Here is a 21539-nt window from a genome sequence, read left to right on the forward strand (position 1 = left end):
TTAAAACTGTCAGACCGGTCATTTTCTATACTTGAATATGTCAACACTGTAGTTATCTCTAGAAATGGTTCGTCAAAAACAGAAGAGAGAAAAAATGAAATATTTTTTATCCCAGGGATACTTGTGTGTTTCAAAGAATCAAGCTTACTTAAAAATTACTCAATCTTCAAAATTTGTATCTCCTGCTTCCATGAAAGGATTGGTTATCATATCAACCCTTGATGACACAGTAATCCAAGTGGCTCTTTGTAAACACTGTGGTTTCTGCTTTCTGACAGCTGAAGGAACCAAGTTTGAGGATCTACCAAGATGTTATGGCCTTCTTTTGACATAGACGTCTCAGCACTATAGTAGCCCCACAGCTACTTTTTATATCACAAAACAGATTGATCCATCTAGGTATTTGATCCAGTAGATAGATTTGTTCAACTTATTTAAATTGCTTTCTTTATCAAAATAACATTGGCTATTCTTCATTATAACTTTCATTTTGTAAAATACAGAGAGATGAACCAAACCAAATTGTAAACTACAGTTGACTAAATAGGACATGAAAGAGACTTGGTTTCATCCTAACTATATTTATCTGCAGTAATGCTAGCTTTGGATAAAGAAAGTTTGCTCGGGGGAAGTTTTCAATGCCAAAATAAGGAGACATTTTTCATGGCCTCTCCTTCCTGTGGATAGTGGAAGCCCACTAAAGGGCCCTGCCTTGAAAGACAAATTTTCTCTGCCTGACTGCTTTGTGTCTGTCATTGATGATGCTTCTGTGAACATCATATCTCAAGCCCTGTAGTAAAGTACATTTAAAAATGAATGACTCACAATTAAGGGGTCATCTCTTCCCATTCTAATGACAGTTCTGTTAATGGTGCGCAGCAACTGGATCATTATTTCTTGTATATGCTGAAAGGTTGATGCCTGTAAAAAAAATAATCTTTTTTAAAAAATAAATAAATAATCTACAAAAATGAATGTGTCAACTTAATCTGTATCATATGAACATAATATTTAGCAGCATGGAAGAAACTAATCATACACTCACTGCTATTTTACATGGACCCTTAAGATAGTCGGAAGATTCAAGTTTGCCTTGTTCAAAAGCATGGGTCAACTTAATTTGTATTCTTTTAGAATGTTGTTGAGGCCACTTGGAGGTTTATCTGTGTCCTGAGTAATGTAGGTCACCCATTTCAGAGTCAACCAATTGCATTACCTAGGTAACCCAGAAGGCCCAGACAAACAGATTTTGAAAAAAGCATCTTTGAGACAACTCAAAAAAAAAACCCCACCTGAAAAAAACACCTTGGAGACCTGGATGAGTGAGAATCTCAATAGACATCTTCAAGATTGCACTCAAATGCCCTTTTAGTGGCCTTGCAAAGATTTTGTATTTATTCATTCATAAATTCATTCATTCATTCATTCATTCATCAAATTTGGAGAGTGTCCATCTCAGTTATAAAGCAACAAAGTTACATGTTCAATAAAGGAATTTCTCCTTAATTTTATATAGCAATCTTTTTCACTGTTAAACAACTCATTTGCTTCTTTTTACCATTTGATAGCATTATTGATAGAAAATTGCCAACTTTTCAATGTCTTGAAATCTCAACATCAAAATGCTGCTAGGTTGTACACTTTCTCATGAATTTTTTTTCATATATTATCACTTTGAGCATCAACTGGCTACTCGGATTGGATTGATTTAAAAAAATAAATTCAAGACAATGGTAAGACTGACTTGTATATAGAGTACCGTGCAGACTGTATGAAAAGTAAATCTCACAACCCACATCCTAACATTCAACCTCCCATCATCCAAAACTGGACACCCTCCCACCCAAACTACCTCACTGACTGCCACTCCTACTGCCACTCCTACTGACCTTAAATGCAAGCCACTTAATTCAAGAAGTACTGTAAATATAATACCTGAATTAATCCTCTTATTAAATATGACCATTTTTTATCATATATTTGTCTGCAAAATGTGGCTGAATACATCCCTCTCTGACTCCATTATTGTAGAATGAAACTATCATGTTTATCGATCTGATAGAGAACTCTGAAGAGGAGGTGGTGTTGCTAGCTTTTACAAAAAGTCATTAAGTCTAAAAAATATCCAATTTACAAACAAACCTGCTCTTTCTGAGACTATCATCTGTGAGCTACCTTTAAACATCACATTACAATTTCTACTATGTTACAGAGCCCCACACTACGACATCAAACATGCAAATAACTTCACTTCTGGCATGGGCAGGTACTGGCGCACCCCCTCTCATCTTTCTTGGTGACCTAAATCTCCCTTTTATTAAATGGTCCCTTGACCTATACAATCAACTCTGTACAATGCTGTACCTAATCTGGGACTGGATCAACTAGTAATCTAATCTTTTGCAACAGTTTATGGATTACAATTTATGGATGACACATAAAATAACCCTTTTCCAATAGCGATCACAGCATGATGGACTTCTGTCTCAATATACACAGTAATAAAAATAACAATAACAATAACGATGACGATGATGATGATAGGATCCCCAGTTATATTTTTTTAAAAAAACAAACTACTTCATTAACCCAGCCTGCATTAAATAAGGGTTTTCCTGCATCAGAGCAACTTAAAATCTTGAACAAATGATATGCCTAACTTAATTAAGCATAAATACATAATATTCTTGACACTTGCACTTTCATAAAAATATTAAAACTTACAGATAATAGCCGTGCACCTATTATTATTTCCCTAAGCCTTCTTAACTTCATCTTCTTTCTTTGATCAACTGTTATACTGCCAGATGCCACAGTAGGGCACAGCGATTTCCAAAAGCAGCATCTGGCTGTTTGGCAGATTTCCCAGTTCCTCTTGGCAGATCTGGCATTTTCAGAGGGCATGTCATGTATTGCTGCTGGGTTCTGACAGAGTTTTCCTAAGAGGTTGTCCTCCCTCCCTCCCTCCCATCCACTCCCTCTGTCTTGATAAAGTCTAACAAATGCCTCTAAGTCCAAGGCCTCTTGAGAGCTCTCTAATTAGATGCCACACTCTTCCCAAAAGAGCTCCTCAAAATAGTTATGGGCTAATTAGGTTAAAGTTTACATTTTCTCAAAAGATGCCAGCTTGAAGCATTTACAAGACAGCTTTTAAAACAATTAAACAAAATAAAAGCAAAGTTTTAGATTTCAGATCCAGGAGAATATCTGTAGCTCAGGGCTGAAATGAGGGGTCTTTGTTTGGTATTATCTGAGCATTTTTCTTGCAGACTTTATTACCTAAACTAGGTAACATCATCAGTGCTAGTCAGAGCTAGGACAAACAAATATTAATCCATGGTTCAAAGAAAAGAGAAGAGTAAGGAATGGATGAACTCCTTTGTCTGTAGAGATAATCCATGTAGAAGGAAATACATTCCCTGGGAGAATGTCTAAAGGATTACTGTTTATATATGTGCAGAGATTAAAGACAGTCTCTTTTAATCAGGATTTAAAAAGACCTTTCAGAATCAGGAATCTGATTTATGTAACATAAAGCATAATAATTAATAATAATTAAATATAATATAATAGATTGGTTTTTCTATACAGACATAGCTACATTAAAAAGTAATGAGAGGCCCCATTTGCAATTATGATATGTGCATGTTGCTTCTTTTGACATTTTTTTTTAAAAGTCTGCAGCCTACTTGACAGGTCTCTGTATCCACATCAAACCTCTTCATACCTGAAGTATACCTTGACACTTCACATTTGGCAAATGTTTAATTGACCTGTGTGAAACCAGTTACAGTTTGTCACTAGTCTTTCTGTCACTGCTATGTTCAGTATCTTTTTCACTTGGTTGCCACTGGTGGAAAAGTAGATAACAAGTCACTTTCTTTTAGCTGAAATGAAATTAATTCTAGGGTTACTGTTTGTACAACAAAACACCAACAACGGGTGGCTGCTAGAGGTCAACAAAGAGATCTCTCTTTCCTGACTTCTAGTGGAGTGCTGAAATTCTGCAGGGCAAATTTGGTAGTCTAACAATTTTTATATAGACTTATTCCTCACAGTGATAAATTCATCTGTGACTATCCATCCATCCAGTTATATCTAAAGAGGGTATCTTGGGAGCATGACCAACCAAACTGCTTCTGTTGGTAGTCTATCCATAGCTGTGTTAAAGTGGAAAATAAGACACTAAGACTACTTCCATCAGCCTGAATGAACTGGGGTAATTGTCATAGGTTCCACTTAGCCAAACTATTCCATTCTATTGCTACCTAATGTTGCATTAAATTTATTTTTATTCTAGTCATCTCCTTTCTTTTTCTTTATACCTATTAAATCATAATGTGTATCCTTTTTATAATGAAATGATGCATTACTTACACTCTACTAGTGCAAGCAAAGATACACTTATTATATTGACCACAATCAGAAAGTTGTAACAGAATGAGCAGGGAAACAGTATCAGGAAAACAAAATAGATAATAAGAAGGGTTAAAAAAAAGGAAAAGGGGTAAAAAAACACATAGATGTGTCTAAGATATATACATACCCTGGAAAAGATGTAATATAAGTAGAAATACTAAATGCATCATTTAGTGATAGTGGCAGTGAGATGTTTAATTCTAAATCCCCAAAATAAACCTAGAATGTGGTTTATGCCAAAAACAAGTCCTATTTCACCACACCATTTAAACAATAAAAATTGTTTAATTTTTGTGAGCTTTAACATGACTTTTTCCTTACTGAAGTAGAGCTTCGGTGGCCAATTAAGGATTAGTGAACACAAGCATTGTCAACATCCTGTGTAGTAAAAATGATATAATAGATAAGAGGCCCCAAACATCAAAGTACGTTATGGGATCTATACCATGCTTACTCTATAATTATCCTTAAGAACTGTACTTGAAGTGTCAAGGGGGTGTGACAGCCACCCAGTTCAAATAAAGTTTTCTGCTATTGTAACAGATTAATTTATAACCCCCTAGATAATAAACCCAGCTGCAGAAATTTATGGTGGGTGGTGGTAAGAAAAACAGTCCATGTAAAATCAAACATTGTTACTATTTTTCTCAAAGGTGATCTTGCTGAATGGCCAAGGCCCCCAAAACTGACTACAATCCATTCATACTTGTTTCACAAATATATTCTGGGAATACAGTGAGATTGCCAAATTAAACCTTTTCAGGGTAGGTTGTGAGAGACACCATTCTCTTTTTTAATATCGGTATGGTAGGAATTGTGCAATGCATTTAATCCACCTGTACTAACAATGCTGTTCTATTAAAACATGAGGAGAAATAATAAATTAGGTCAAACATTTGTCAACATTAATTGCATTACACCTCTGAATTAATTCATCTGATTTAAAACTGGGGAAATGAAGTTTTTGCTCACAGTTTTATAAGTATTCCTTTTCTTTTCATGCAATGCAGTACGTTTAACCTTCCTTTCTCCTTGACCAATATGAGAAATAAATCAGGATTCCATTATACCTCTGTTGTTTCTGGGTTGGTCACATGAGAGCCCATATCATTGTTTAAAATAAATTCCACTTAAGTGAACAAGCCAGCCTCAGAAACCATAGCGTAAAATTGGAACTTGGTTTACTTTTTCTGTCCATGTAGTATTAAGAGTGTGTACATATCAAAGACTTGTCATTTAAAATCAGAGTCTTCACTTGGGGCTGTTTTAGCTTATGCGCATAATACCAGCCTTTGGTTTACTACTATGTGTGAATGTTACTTTTACTAGGTTTATGATATTGAAGAGGCACATATTTCTAAGTCCATGTTTAAACTTCAGTCAAGTAACTGTCACATTTAGTGCCGCTTCCAAAATATCAAATTTAGCAATATATTTTAAAAGTGACACCCAGTTTGGGACTTTTTTAGTTGATAGTTTCCATTATATTTACTGCACTGTAAATATTCAAATAATTTCCAAATTTCTTAAAACTGCCAAGAGTCCTTCAGGCTTGCAACTGAGCATATCTATATTAAATAAATCATTTCCTTTAATCAAATCCTGGGTTGATTCAAAAGGATCGAAAGTATAACTACTTATCTGTTCAGCATAAAAAAATGAGAATGAATAACTCTTAGGGAAGATACTGAAAAAATAACCAAAAAAGTGCTCTTTACAATATAAAGGAATAAGACACATGAATCACCTTTCAAAGAATAAAATTATTGTTACTCCAATCAAAAATATGATCCGATTTTAGTGATTTGAAATCTCTGGCATGTTGATCAGTAATGGATGTTGCATGTGTTTCCATGCTGCAATTATCAAGAGATATGTTTTTTAAAATGGCTGACATGTCACCATGGAGACGGCATTCTGGAATCTGAATGAATTACTATCTGATACATGTTGCATGCGTCAGATTATGTCTGGTAATGGTCAGAGATATCTATAGAATCCAGCATTTTTATCAAACAAAAGTAATGGTCAGAGATATCTATAGAATCCAGCATTTTTATCAAACTGACAAAAATAATGCTGAATGATACATGTTCTTCCTCTTTCCTTTTATACATGCATGAAATATCAGATGCATGAATAAAAGGAAAGGAGCTTGCATTCACTAGACACAATGCTGTTTTATTGAACTCCTCTTAATCTCCTGCAGAGTCCTCTGGCACCACATTCCCCATTTCTGAAATCATGAAAATGACTATAATTCAGATTTGCCTCCACTGCCAATTTCAACCAATGACTGACATTTTTTAAAAAAGCAAAAAGCAACCAAGGCAGCTGTTATGTAAGTAATGCTACAGATTATTTTTAACTTTAGCTGAAAGGATGTTACATGTCTGCAGTATATTTCTGTTTCCCACACCATGGTTTATGTGAATCTAGATTGATTATTTGGACTGTAAATAACTAGTACACCTTAATCAACACAGACTTGATAAAATGGAATCAGTTATACAATCCCTGATATTTATTGGTACTCACTGCATCTTGACAGCTGAGAACTTCTAGGATGCTGTTGAGTAATTCAATGCAATATTTTTTGTCTTGTGTCATTTGCATTTCAACACTTGGATCCAGTAATTCCTTCAGTTCTTTGGTGATTTCAGGTAGGAGGATATCTCTACATTCTGAAAGTAAACAATTTGGTGCTTAGGGGAGAAATCAAGCCACAAATATTTTCATATTTACTGTTTTGAATGTTTACAATGTAGCTATATCTCCTTGATACAATCATTCTTAATTGCAATTGGAGGACACAAACGATTTAGATTTTTTAATGATGAATAAAGGTATAAATGCAAAAGAAACAGATCAGCTGAATTATAATAGGAACACGATGGCTACATCTCACTAAGTATTGGCGAACTGACTCTGCAAGCATTGTGTGTTTTCTTTCAAAGTCATCATTTTAAAATTTGTAATGTTCTCTCATAATTCCCTGGAGAAGATTAAAAATATAATTAACAGCTAAAAAAGGGCAATAAAAGATTCTTAGTAATGTAAACTGCGTTATTTTCTGCCTTGATTCAGTTATATTCAGCTAATATTGCTCACAGGCAGTGGCAGGTTCCACTTATAGAAACATAGAAGACTGACGGCAGAAAACACCTCATGGTCCATCTAGTCTGCCCTTATACTATTTTCTGTATTTTATCTTAGGATGGATCTATGTTTATCCCAGGCATGTTTACATTCAGTTACTGTGGATTTATCTACCACGTCCGCTGGAAGTTTGTTCCAAGGATCTACTACTCTTTCAGTCAAATAATATTTTCTCATGTTGCTTTTGATCTTTCCCCTAACTAACTTCAGATTGTGTCCCCTTGTTCTTGTGTTCACTTTCCTCTTAAAAACACTTCCCTCCTGGACCTTATTTAACCCTTTAACGTATTTAAATGTTTCAATCATGTCCCCCCTTTCCCTTCTGTCCTCCAGACTCTACAGATTGAGTTCATTAAGTCTTTCCTGATACGTTTTATGCTTAAGACCTTCCACCATTCTTGCAGCCCGTCTTTGGACCCGTTCAATTTTGTCAATATCTTTTTGTAGGTGAGGTCTCCAGAACTGAACACAGTATTCCAAATGTGGTCTCACCAGCACTCTATATAGCGGAATCATAATCTCCCTCTTCCTGCTTGTTATACCTCTAGCTATGCAGCCAAGCATCCTACTTGCTTTCCCTACCGCCTGACTGCACTGTTCACCCATTTTGAAACTGTCAGAGACTGTCACTTATCCGCATACTGATGCACTGTGCGCACATTCTGCTGATTCGGGTGCTTGCCCGTGCTCATGTCTCCTCACGTGCATGTCCCCTTGCACAATTTTGTTTTTGCACCTGTGCAAGAAGCAAAAACGCACTGAAATCTCACATGGGGACGTTTACATGCATGCAATTTCGGTGACTTTTTGCTTCCATGTATGCGCAAAAGCAAAAAATCACCAAAAATTTCATGTACTGAGTGTCCCCTCACAAGCTTTTGCACATGTGCAAGAAGCAAAAAAGACCCAAAAATTTGGGGGGAAAGATGGCACTGCCCGACAGGCTGGCAAAGACAGCATCAGAGCAGTCACGCGCAAATTGCACAATCTGGCGACTGCTATTGGAACAGAGCTCCAGGGCATACTGGGAGTAACCCACTGTTAGATATTTGCCAGGGTAAAAGTCAAAAGTTCAGATTTGTTTATTGCATGTTGATTGGTTGCCTTCTTTTGGCTCTTAAAATGTATCTTTGTAAAACTGCCTGTTGCTGGGCTAGATTGTATAAATAGGAGAATTGTCATTTTATAGAGCTCTCAATACTCCATTGCTTCTTGACTGAATTGACTTCCTTGTCCTGTTAGCAAATAAACCTTGCTTGATTCAACCTTGCTTTGAGAGTTATTACACCCACCACTGAGGCAAAGTCTCCACAACAATAAGTAATTTTGCCTGTTCATATTCTGAAGAAAAAACACACCAACAATTCACTCTGTAAGTAACATAAAATCAGTATTTATGCTAGAGACTCAGTTTTATAAAATATGGCAGTATGCATCTAAAACGTACAAGAGAATGCTATCTATCACCATCCTTTCCCTGTATTTCATTACATGTTACACATAAGATTAAAAAGGAAAACAAATCTCACTAGTCTAAATATTTCCTTTTCTGATGTAGTCAGCAATACAGTACCGTAGACGAAAATATAAAGTAGAATGAAAATATTTGGTGAAAAAACAATGCGATAAACAAAATTCCTTGCCTACAAATAATTTATAATTTCCAAATCTTCAAATTTTGGGGGTACTTGATAGAGTCTATTGGCATCTACCCTACCCCTTCTAAGGTAGCAACTATTAAGCAAGCCCCTGCCCCCTCAAACAAGACTGAGCTACAGGCTTTTCTAGGCCTACTAAATTTCTATAGTGTCTTCCTCCCATATAAGGCTTCCCGGGCAGAACTCTTCCATCGCCTTCTAGATGCTAACAGGCCCTGGCACTGGGGGTCTATAGCCCAGGCTGCTTTTAATGCATTCAAAGAACTTCTCATGTATGATGCTGTATTAATTCACTATATCCAAGACTTTCCCCTCTCCCTAGTTGCAGATGCCTCTCTCTATGGCATCTGGGCAGTCTTGAGCCATATGGTGCCCAATGGGCTGGGGGTGCCAATTGCCTATTTTTCACAAATTCTCTCTTCCACCGAAGTATAGTCAAACTGAAAAGGCGGCTTTGGCTTTAGTAGCCTCCGTGAAAAAAATTTAGGATTACCTCTATGGGCAGCCTTTTCATCTTGTCACTGATCATAAGCCCCTCCTAGGCTCCTAACAGGAGACCACCAGACCACACAGTACCTACCCCTCGCATGTCCAGGTGGATGGAATTCTTAACTGCATATTCCTTCACTCTTGGTTACAAGCCCTGCAAGGCACTGTCCAATGGTGACGGCTTAAGCTGCTGCCCACTGCCAGTGCCCACTGTGGATCTTGCCTCTGAGGTTCTACATATTGAAGACCTAGGACCCACTATCTCTGGATCTGACATTGCTGCCCACATTGCTAGAGACCCTGTTCTCCAACAGATCCTAGACTGGATAAGTAGAGGCTGGCCATTGGGGAGTTTGACCCTCAATGCTTGCCCTACCAGCATCGTCAGTTGCCTACCAGCATTGTCCACACTCCAGGGACGCCTCCTGTGGGGAAACCAGGTAATTGCACCTCCCTCGCTTCAAAGGCCCATTTTTCAATGCCTACTTGAGAGACATCCGAGCATGGTAAGAATGAAGGCCTTGGAGTTGTGTGTGGTAGCCTGGCATGGACCAGGCCATTGAAAAGTGGGTGACCCAATGCCTGTCCTGCCAGTCTTCAAGACCTGTGTTGCCCAGTGCCATCCTAGATCTTGGGCAGTTCCCAGGGGACCCTGGTCCAGGGTTTACTTAGATTTTTCTGGCCCTTCCTATGGTCATAGTAAGGGATTTTTGGTAGTGGTGAATGCTTAACTCAGGTTGGGTGGACCTTGAGCTGATGATCACCACCACCGCCAATGCCCTTGTTCACACTCTAATGAAAATATTCATGACTCATGGGTTCCCAGATGTTGTGGTTTCTGACAATGAGTCACAGTTTGTCTCCACCTGGTTCCAGCTATTTGTGGTCTCTCACGTATCTGCCAGGCCTTGACCTCTCTGTGGCATCCTGCCAGCTATGGCTGGGCAGAACAGGCCGTTTGGTCTGCCAAGGAAGCATTAGGCTGTTTGGAAACCCCCAATTGGCAAGACAGGATGTCCCTATACCTCTTAGCACAGTACTCTACACCATATCTGACCTCCAATTAGAGCTCGCAGAACTCCTAATGGGTCGGTGCCTCTGAATTGACCTTTATTGCACGCACGCTGGGTACACCTCCAAAGGCTCCTCTGTCCTACAAGCCTGGGGCCAGAGTTTCACTGAGGACAATGCTCTGTATGCCCAGAATTTCAGGGGGAATCTCGTTCACTGATGGATCACACATCAGTGGCATTACAGGTCCCTGTTTTTACAGGGCCAACTTAGAGGATGGCCAAACCTGGAGCTATCACATCAACTACATGGGCACCTACAGCTGGATGATACACCTCCTGCTGTAACCTCCATTCCTGAAACAGCCCCCAGACCTAGGTGTTCACCCGATGTCAGTTCATCCTTCTCAGCCATGCCACTGGTGAACTCACCAGCTGGGCCATTGGCCTCCGCAAGCATCCCAACACTGATTCCAAGCCCCAACGTCTCATTCATGCCTTCTCTGGTGCTGACTGTCAATCTGAAAGCTGTTTACACTGTTTCCCAAGAGTTGTACCATTCAACTAGGTTGTGCAAGCACCCAGCTTATCTGGCCAACTACATTTGTGTGCGCCAGGAGGGGAGGGTTGTTACATCCCTTCAGGACATTGCTAGCCACCACTGCAGTCACTGATTGGTTAGAACCAACTCAGCTGCTGAGCAGGAAAACCTTGGCCTCTCATTGGCTGCCATGTTGACAGCTGCAAATAAATTGTACTGTCAGATGCAGCTGAAGTGATTCTGTTCTGAGCAGCTCCGTTTGGGTTTCTGTTGTGCTGTTCTTCATTCAAACCTTAATTAAAGACTTCAAGTTAAATGACACTTACCTCACCTCATTATTTCCAGGATCCAGACACAACATGAACTAGTGCACAAACAAAACATTCCCCCACTGAAAGTGTGTTATGACTGAAATATAAATTTAAAACTATTTTTCCTATGTTAATGAAAAACCTCAGCAGGAACTCTTTAGTTTTCTTGTGCGTGGTGATAGATTTCTTGTGCGTAGTGATAGATTTCTTGTGCGTAGTGATAGATTGCTTCTAAGAAAATATATGTTCTTTTTGTTCACTGTTTAGAATTATTATGATGAATTTGTGCATCTGAATGTGTGTGTATCAGTATATGTGGTAGAAAAGGAATGTGATTGTGTGGTAGGGAGACATTGCTATGACAGATACAGAAATGTTCTTTGGATAGCAAAAATATGGATGGATGGATGGATGGATGGATGGATGGATGGATGGATGGATGGATGGATGGATGGATGGATTCTGCCGTGCATGTAGTATTGGAACAAAGTTATGAGGAATAAAAAGGTTCTGAAAAAAAGATTGGGAAATAAAATCATTCAACAAAGTTTGGTCCCTACACCTATAAATAGTCTATTCTTGAAGTTTGGGGACATTGAAATCAGATGACATAGGGTCCAGGATGTTGCTGAAGGATGTTTGCAGAATTGTTGTTTTTTAATTGTATTTATTTATTCAAATAGGTTGCTGCACAACTCTGTGAGACTTTGGGAAGCCCACAATCATAGAATATCAATAAAAACAATAAAGTTCAAAACTTAGAACAGTATAAAAATAATCACAAAGTAACTGATTGTGTGCCATCAACGCGTCTACGGAGATCACGGTCATGGTTGTCCCAAGGGTGCTTTTTCAAAAGGCAACTGGACTTTGTTTTATTTGAAGATAGTTCAGAACTGAAAAAGAAGCTTCTTGGATGAGAAGTGAAAGGTCTTCAAGCAAACAAAGGAAGTCCAGTTGCCTTTTGAAAAAGTACCCTTAGGAATGCCATCAAGTCATTCTTAACAACTAGTGTCCTATAAACACATATTCTCTATGAACAAAACATAACTAAGTGAGCACAATCCAAACACAAAAGCAGACATAAAGCCTCACAAATGGGAGTTCCACCCATTCTATTCCAAGGCATCAATAAATAGCCACAGTTGTCAAGGTCTTTGGGAATATTTTCAAGGTAAAATATGGAAGACCTAGTTGCCTTGGCAATCTCTGATACAGACTGAGTGGTAGATCTTTGAAGATTTAGTAATGCAATCTATTATTCATAAATCCTAGCCACTGACATAAATGAAGTGCTGTGCAAAACAAGTTTATATCAAACTTTTATTTTAAATACACATTATTGTGACAGCTCTAAAGTATACAAATTGTTCTGGATATAAAGGTATATGCAGTGTGTGTATGTATGTGTGTGTGTTGTATATGTATATATGTGTTTGTGTATATATGCACATACACACACACATGTGGACACATGTATAAGGTGCATTTATTCCATGACTCAATAAATAGAAATCTCTTGGTAGCCATACAAGTTCTGTTGTTCTAATGCTTGCAACTCTTAAAAGAAAGTAAGAGGAGATGAATTGGATACAATTATGCAGGCAGAGCACTAAATGCTTATGTCATTATGGAGCTGAAAAAGTTATTGAGTGAAAAGGAGAGCTGAAACAGCAGGTATAAATTAACTGAGACAGGACAATTAAAATGCCTACATTCAAAAGTGATGGGAACGTGCTTCCGCAGTAGGAGAAGTCAGGAGTGGATAATTAAGACAGCCTTGTCCTCCTATTGTCCCCCAGATATGTTAAAACTGAGCAGACAATCCAACATATTTGAAATGTTCAGAGTTTTGTAGGAGACAAGTACTTTATGAATGGAGGTCTATGTGAATGATGCCATGTAGATATGGTCAGTCATGTGGAATTTCCTCTGACTCCATTTATGCAGGACTCACACAGTGAGTTTCCACTGACTCTTATGGGAAAATGAGCTATCACTTAGGACCTGTTTTTGTCCCCCATCCTATAATAATCGATACCCAGTTAGTTTCAAAGTATAGATTTTAAACATCTCTTACTGTGGGGAAAAAATATTGTGCGCGTACAGTATATAACAGAAATGAATAACCCATTCATGTTACTGTTTACTGTACCTAATTATAAACTTAAGTAATCTATATGAGAGAAAATTGGAATATATACTATATGCTATGACGTAGGAAAGAATATGCTAACCATGCAAGATGAGCTGCCTGCTATTTATGAAATATTGCAAACTATTTCATGTATATTTTCATTCATCATGGACATGAATTAATTAATAACCAACTTAGCATGCTAATCTATACTATTAAGATAACATAATCATTATTTTTCTACCCTTTAATTTAGCTATATTGGCTTTTTATTAGTGCTAATAGAAATTTATATAGCTATTTATTCCTATTCCATTTCAGATGTCTTTAAATAAAGCAGACAATCAATTCTTAATTCCCATCATCTAAAAAATAAAATGTTATATCTGAAATAGTTTTACCTGTACTGGTGGCAAACTATATTGATTATACAAGATAGCTGTTTCATTAATAGTTTGTGTAGAATTTCTTAACCTGCAGGACATTTTACAATGCCTCAGAATTACCACTGTATATGACTAGCCAGAAAAGACCATAAGGAGCTTGGCTGAAATATAAAGGAACTGCTTAAATGTATATACAGAAATATACTTTAAAGACAGGTTCTTAAGTGGCTTCAGACTGTATCACGTTCTTGATCAAGCTTGTTCCTGCCTCAGTGACCTTCCAAAATAAGCTCATCTTAGTTAACTGAAAATTTGCTGTGAGAATAAGGAGAAGCAACTTTGAACTAAAAATAAATATTATGAAAATATTTACCGCTAAATTTATTTAAAACATAATAGTATCTTCCTTACTATTTTAGAGTCCCCTTCACCATGATGTCAAATGGAAATAAATTAAAGATGAAGTTCAACTCAGCACAGACCTATCATTTAAAGAATTTTGGCAACTCAACTGAGTTCTTCTATTGGTTTTAGCTAGGACTGGCTTGTATTTGGTCTATAGAAATAGATTGAACCTGCATTGCATATCTGACATTAATACAATCGAGAGAGTCCAGAAATATTTCATAAGAAGAGTCCTTCACTTCTCTACTCACAACAAAATACCTTATTCCAACAGACTTGAAATACTGGGATTAGACAATTTGCAACTATGTTGCCTCTGATCTTATCTAAATGTAGTTCATAAAATCATATACCAATATGTCCTTCCTGTTAATGAGTACTTCACCTTCAACCGCAGAAATACACGAGCATATAAATGTAAACCGCTCCAAGCTTGACTGCAGAAAATACAATTTCAGCAATAGAGTGATTAATGCCTGGAATGCACCACCTGGCTTTGGTTTCTTCCCCAAACCCTAAAAACTTTAACCTTAGACTGTCTTCAGTCGACCTCTCCCCATTTCTTAGAGGCCTGTAAGAGGTTTGCATAAGTGCACTACTGTGCCTACCGTCCTTGTTCTACGGTTCTATTATCCTCTTTTATAGTTACTTTTTACTTATGTAATGTTTATACAAAATACTACTATCCTATACTGTACATATTTGACAAATAAATGAATAAATACATCCACCCTCCCCCCAATAAAAAGAAATCTTCCTGTTTTTATCTTAAGAAAACAGAACAGTAGGATTTTGGTTGCAATTTGAATAGAGAAACACTTTCAAGGCTAAAACCAATTATATAACTCAAGAGATTTCTTGACTAAGTAATTTTTAGATAAGCAAACTGCATCTAAGATTATTGCAGTATATACACTTCATGTTGCAATAAGTTTATAATTAACAGCATGTCCTTTTTAAAATATGCATAGTGATACCCATTGTTAATTGATTCTAGGAGAAGCAATGGATACAAAAAATGATGAGTACCAAACATTTTTTCCCATAAGGAATAATGTGATGAGTCACAAGGCAGCTGACACCAACAAGTTCGAGCTTGTGTGTTGAGTACCAAACAAACAATTAGTAGAAGAAAAAAAATTGCATCACAATGCGTTGAGTACCAACTTTGAAACTTTGATGAGTTTCAAAGCAGTTGACTACCAAAGTACAGTACTACTGTATTTATGATTTTTATTTTATTATAGGAATGCTTTAGACTTGTCTACCATAAGATATACCATTTCATAAAGGATGTCAATTATCCTATTTTGGACACATCGGGAAGACCTTGAAAAAAAAGAGTCAAATTTGATTTGTGCTTGGATAGGAGACCACCAGGCATGGGGAAATCAGGAAAAAAAACACAACTGAAGAAAGAAATACCAAACCACTCCTTTGCTTTATTTTAAGAACTGTGTAACAGCTTCATTAGAAATCTCAAGAAGTGAAGTTTATTCAAAAGAAATGTTGCTTTACAGCTGATACAAAGCACAGAAGTGATGTTGGGTTTGTTTGTAATTTCCCCTTGAAATATTTTTTAAAAAATTTAGCTGACTTTAGATGTAGGAGTAACTCACTTCTAAAGAACAATTGGAAAAGGAATTGAAGGGGAAGAGAATTTACTCCATTGTTTCAATTTACTTTTGAAGAATGTAAAAATTATATATATCCTACCAACCTTACTTTAGAATACCTACTTCAGAATTATTATTATTATTATGTACTACAACTCAGCAAATGAGATCACTATGCTGGATTTCGTATTTCATCACCAGTTGGGCGCCTCCCAAGCACCTAGGACCTCGTGATGTAGTGGCGAATTATGTGTGCAGATCCCAGTAAAGAGGCCTTTTGCAATTGACAGATGGAGATTTTGTCAATTCCGATGGTTTTCAAATGTCCACTGAGATCCTTTGGCACTGCGCCCAGCGTGCCAAGTACCACTGGGACCACTTTCACTTTTTTTAATTTATTTGTTTGTTTGTTTGTTTGTTTGTTTGTTTGTTTGTTTGTTTGTTTATTTAATTTGTATGCCACCCCTCTCCGTAGACTCGGGGCGGCTCACAGAGTCATTGCAGCTTGATTTTTATATCTTCGTATTTCACTAATTTCTCTAGCTGCTTCCCCTCAATTCTGCTGTCAATTATTATTATTATTATTATTATTATTATTATTATTATTATTATTTAGATTTCTATGCCGCCCCTCTCCGAAGACTCGGAGCAGCTCACAGCATATACTATAAAAAAGTAAATACAAAGACAAATCTAATAATTAAAAACTACATAAGCTAAAAACCTGATATATTAAAAATCAATCAAAAAATTCAAACCACAGCCATACATTACATTTATTGGCCAGGGGCCCAAGATCTAATTACCCCAAGCCTGGTGACATAAGTGAGTCTTAAGACTCTTGCGAAAGGCAAGGAGGTTGGAGGCACTACGAGTCTACGGGGGAGCTGATTCCAGAGGGCCGGGCCCCCCACAGAGAAGGCTCTTCCCCTTGGTCCCGCCAAATGACATTGTCTGGTTGACAGGACCTAGAGAAGGCCAACTCTGTGGGACCTACCCAGTCATTGTGATTCATACGGTAGAAGGAGGTCCCGCAAGTAATCTGGCCCAATGCCATGTAGGGCTTTGTAGGTCATTACCAACACTTTGAATTGAATCCAGAAACCAATTGGCAACCAATGCAGTCCATGGAGTGTTGGAGAGACATGGGCATGTCTGGGGAGGCCCATGACCACTTGCACGGCTGCATTTTGCACAATTTGAACTTTCTGAACACTCTTCAAAGGTAGCCCCATGTAGAGAGCATTGCAGTAGTCAAACCTCAGGGTGATAAGGGCATGAGTGACTGTGAGTAGACTCCCTGTCCAGGTAGGGCCGCAACTGGTGCACCAGGTGAACCTGGGCATAGAATACCTTGTGACTCATTACATTATAACTTATGGGGAAATTTTGTTTGATGACAGAAAGTCATCCTAGAAGTCCTACCTATATCTGGAAAGATGAATTTGCAGGAATTCATTCTTCTGTAACGTTCAGAGGTATATACCATAATTTAATAGTTCATAATAGATTTTGAAAAAATGTTTTAGATTATACTCTGGTCATGAATGCCTCTGACCATGACCAAATCGAGTTCTGAAAAAAAAAATATCAATTTTTTTTTTTTGCAGCCGATTTTCCAAAATTCACACTTTTTTTTTTTTTGTAAGCATCAAATTTCAAAAATCAGGTTCAGGTCATGATCAAATTGGCTTGCAACCAAAGTTATAGAATGAATTATAGTCATGACCAGAGTTTCTAATGCATGTGTATGTGTGTGTGTGCGTGTGTGTGTTCTGACCCAGCCTTAGCAGAACCAAGAAACAGAATCTCTTGTCCCAAAATGGCATTCATACATAGAAAAATCCAGGCAATAATCCTTCCAAGGATTAACTAAAGCACAGACCTTGTCAGTTTATTTATTCATTTCTTTATTTATTTGCTCATCAAATAAATAGCAGGTATAGGTATAAACACAAACATAAACAAAGTAAATACAGATAAATGAGGACAGTAGGACAGGAATGGTAGACATGCTGGGGCACTTATGCATATCCCTTACAGACCTTTTAGGAATGGGGTGAGATCAACAGTAGACCTCAAAAACTAAGGTTAAAGTTTTTGGGGTTTGACAGTCTAAGATTAAAGTTTTGGAGGTTAGGAAAGAAACCACAGAGTCAGGAAATGAATTCCTGGCATTGATCACTCTGTTGCTGAAGTTGTGTTTTCTGTAGTCAAGTTTTTAGCAGTTTACATTATGTTTGTATCCGTTGATTGTGGGAGCAATATGCTGGCTCTGTTAAAAAGTGTTATTGCTAACATGTTGTAAGCCGCCCTGAGTCTAAGGATAAGGGCAGCATTAAAAAAAAAATCAAATAAATAAATAAATAAATAAATAAATAAATAAATAAGTTGAAGTATTGAGATTTCGGTCTCTCTTAATGTACCAGTGAATTTATATAGATTCATATATCATGAAGTACAGATTCATAATTTATTCAATTAACCCCATTTTTCTGGATCTGCATGCTAAACTGTTACACCAAAGATGTGCACTAGGTTTGCACAATTTGACTGGTGATGATACCAGTGGTTGACTGGTTTGTGCTTTGGTATCTCATGCGAACACACTCATGGAATTAGCCACTGACATGAATTAACAGTTTGACATTGTCTTGCTAAAATTAACAGTACTAATTTTTATGAGTTCAGCAGCTACAATTTTTAAAATGCAGAAACTGTGGTCATAATAAATTATTTGGCATGTAAGAAAGATTCACTTGACAGATTTATCAAGTAATTGGGCAGTCACTTAAAGGGGGGAAAATGTATCTCCTGCAAGATTTGCTGTTAAATTTGTTTCCTTTAATATAGATATCTGAGTCAAAAAGAATCCCAGACAGATTTCAAATTTTATGTTACCATTCCCAAATTAATTCACCATAATTCTAATGTAAAACCTCCAATATATTTTTAAAAATATTGATATTAACCTTCAATTTTACCAGCCATATACATAGGTGTGGTACTCACTTACCTTCCTTACCTTTTTGCAAATGTGAGTGTGCATGTTTTTGACATAACTTACTTTTAAAGTAACTAATGGGATGAGATATCCCCAGTGAAATCCCAGAGGAAATGTAGATAACAGCTAATTTAGCATTTGATCTAAGTCGTGTAAAAAATTTCAATGTACCTAAAATTTGCCAGCTAATTAGAAGAATTGGTATAAAATTTATCTGCCTGGGTTCTCTCATGCTACATGCACATACACCATTTACAAAGAAATCAGGATCATGTGATACACTAAAACAAAGCACCACTTGCTATTATTCCTCACTGACAATAGTCCAAAAGGAGATACAGCTTCTTTCAAATGGTATTTTAGAGAATAAAATGGATTGACTGTCTTGGCCATATGGAATCAGTGAGAAATATCACTGCCTGTAAATATGACCAGGAGTCCATCCCTCTAAAGAAGATAATTTTCTTCCAATTCTAAAATACATAATGTCCAAACAAATGGAATGTTTCCAGGTTCTCCTCTAGACTAACTACCTTCCACCCATGACAGCCATTTCAGACATGGAAGGCTTAAGCTCAGATCTAAACACTTCCTTGTTTACTATACTTGTAACCAGAAAACATCACATTGCAGTGGCTTTTCCTTTGCAGCTATCTATCATCTGTCTATATTTATTTATTTATTTATTTATTTATTTATGTATTCCTTCCTTCCTTCCTTCATTTCCTTCTGTTTGCCTGCCTGCCTGCCTGCCTGCCTGCCTGCCTGCCTGCCTATCTATCTATCTATCTATCTATCTATCTATCCATCCATCTATCTACCTAACTACCTACCAACCAACCAACCTACCTACCTACCTACCTATCTTTAATCTATCTAACCAACAGTGGATTGCTCCCAGTTTGACTCAGTTGTAAGAACCGGTAGTGTAGGTGGTGGGAGGCTCCTCCCACCTGGGATGTTTCTGAGCATGTGCAAGTGTATCTATCTATCTATCCATCCATCTATCTATCCATTCATCCATCATCTCTCTATCAGCATTTAAAATCAAAACTATCACCATTTAAAATCAAAACTATCACCATTTAAAATCAAAACTATCACCATTAAAAATCAAAACTATCACCATTAAAAATCAAAACAAGAGAGCAATTACAATAGCATTTAGACCTATATACCACTTCACAATGTTTTACAGCCCTCTCTAAACGGTTTACAGATCTGCCAAAGTGCTGGCAGCTGTTGATCAGCAGAAGTAGCTTGCAGTACAGTGTTCCTTCGATTTTCATGGGGGATGCGTTCCGAGATCTCCCGCGAAAGTTGAATTTCCGCGAAGTAGAGATGCGGAAGTAAATACACCATTTTTGGCTATGGACAGTATCACAAGCCATCCCTTAACACTTTAAACCCCTAAATTACCATTTCCCACTACCCTGAACAACAATTTATTCACCATTATTACTGGTATTCACCATTGAATAAGACACTTAGTAACAGTGTTCCCTCTAATTTTTTTTTGGGGGGGGCGGAAAAGTATAGTGTCTGAGTGGCAGTCCCTTCGGGCCTGGGTGGCACGCTTTCCCTCTCACTCTTTCCCTCTCGGCTTCTGGGCAGGTTTGAAAAACTCTGAGTTGATGATGATTTTTAAGTGAGCCATTGCTCACTGCTCAGCTTAGAGGGAACTATGCTTAGTAATCCTGATATTTATAAACGTAATTATTTATTAACAATAATTATTTTTTTGTTATTTATTTGCAAAAATTATTAGTTTGGCGATGATGTATGACGTCATCGGGTGGGAAAAACCGTGGTATAGAAAAAAACCTGCGAAGTATTGTTTAATTAATATTTTTTGAAAAACCGTGGTATAGGCGATTCGCGAAGTTTGAACCCGCGAAAATCGAGGGAACACTGTACTGCACTCTAACCACTCTTTGTGCTAATGCCATTTTTATTTCTTGGTAGATTGGACATAAGTGTTCATGAACGCTGCTTGTTCTGAGGGAATAAATACTGCCAAATTTCATATGAATATTTTCAAAAAGTTATTCAGCAAGAACCAAACCAAATACCATTGTTCTGGTTAATAATAAATATTGCCAAATAAAAGGCCCAAATGAAATGGCAAAATGCAGCTCTTCTTTTCTATTAAAGTTTTTATTTTTATTTTTAAAACAATGCATAATCTTATTTATCTCTGCTTTTCTATCAGAGTATGTAAGAGCATCTAATTCTTAGACTAGCTTGGCTGTATTGATAAAATTGAATGAGTCCAAAGGCAGGCTACAAGAATGGTGGAAGGTCTAAAGCATAAAACGTATCAGGAAAGACTTCATGAACTCAATCTATATAGTCTGGAGGACAGAAGGAAAAGGGGGGACATGATTGAAACATTTAAATATGT

At 37.2% G+C, this 21539-nt stretch overlaps 1 protein-coding gene across 1 annotated transcript in view; it reads right to left on the reverse strand.

Moving 5' to 3' along the window:
* DOCK2 (dedicator of cytokinesis 2) overlaps nt 1–21539 on the reverse strand; it is a 344199-nt gene that overhangs the window by 233800 nt on the left and 88860 nt on the right. Inside the window, exons 26-27 of the mRNA XM_070735887.1 lie at nt 6958–7103; nt 826–921 (exon numbers count right to left, since the gene is read on the reverse strand). Of these exons, the coding sequence (XP_070591988.1) occupies nt 826–921; nt 6958–7103 (242 nt within the window). The remainder of the gene's footprint in view (nt 1–825; nt 922–6957; nt 7104–21539) is intronic.

Source organism: Erythrolamprus reginae, chromosome 2, assembly GCF_031021105.1.
Source record: "Erythrolamprus reginae isolate rEryReg1 chromosome 2, rEryReg1.hap1, whole genome shotgun sequence".
NCBI classification, from domain to species: domain Eukaryota; kingdom Metazoa; phylum Chordata; class Lepidosauria; order Squamata; family Dipsadidae; genus Erythrolamprus; species Erythrolamprus reginae.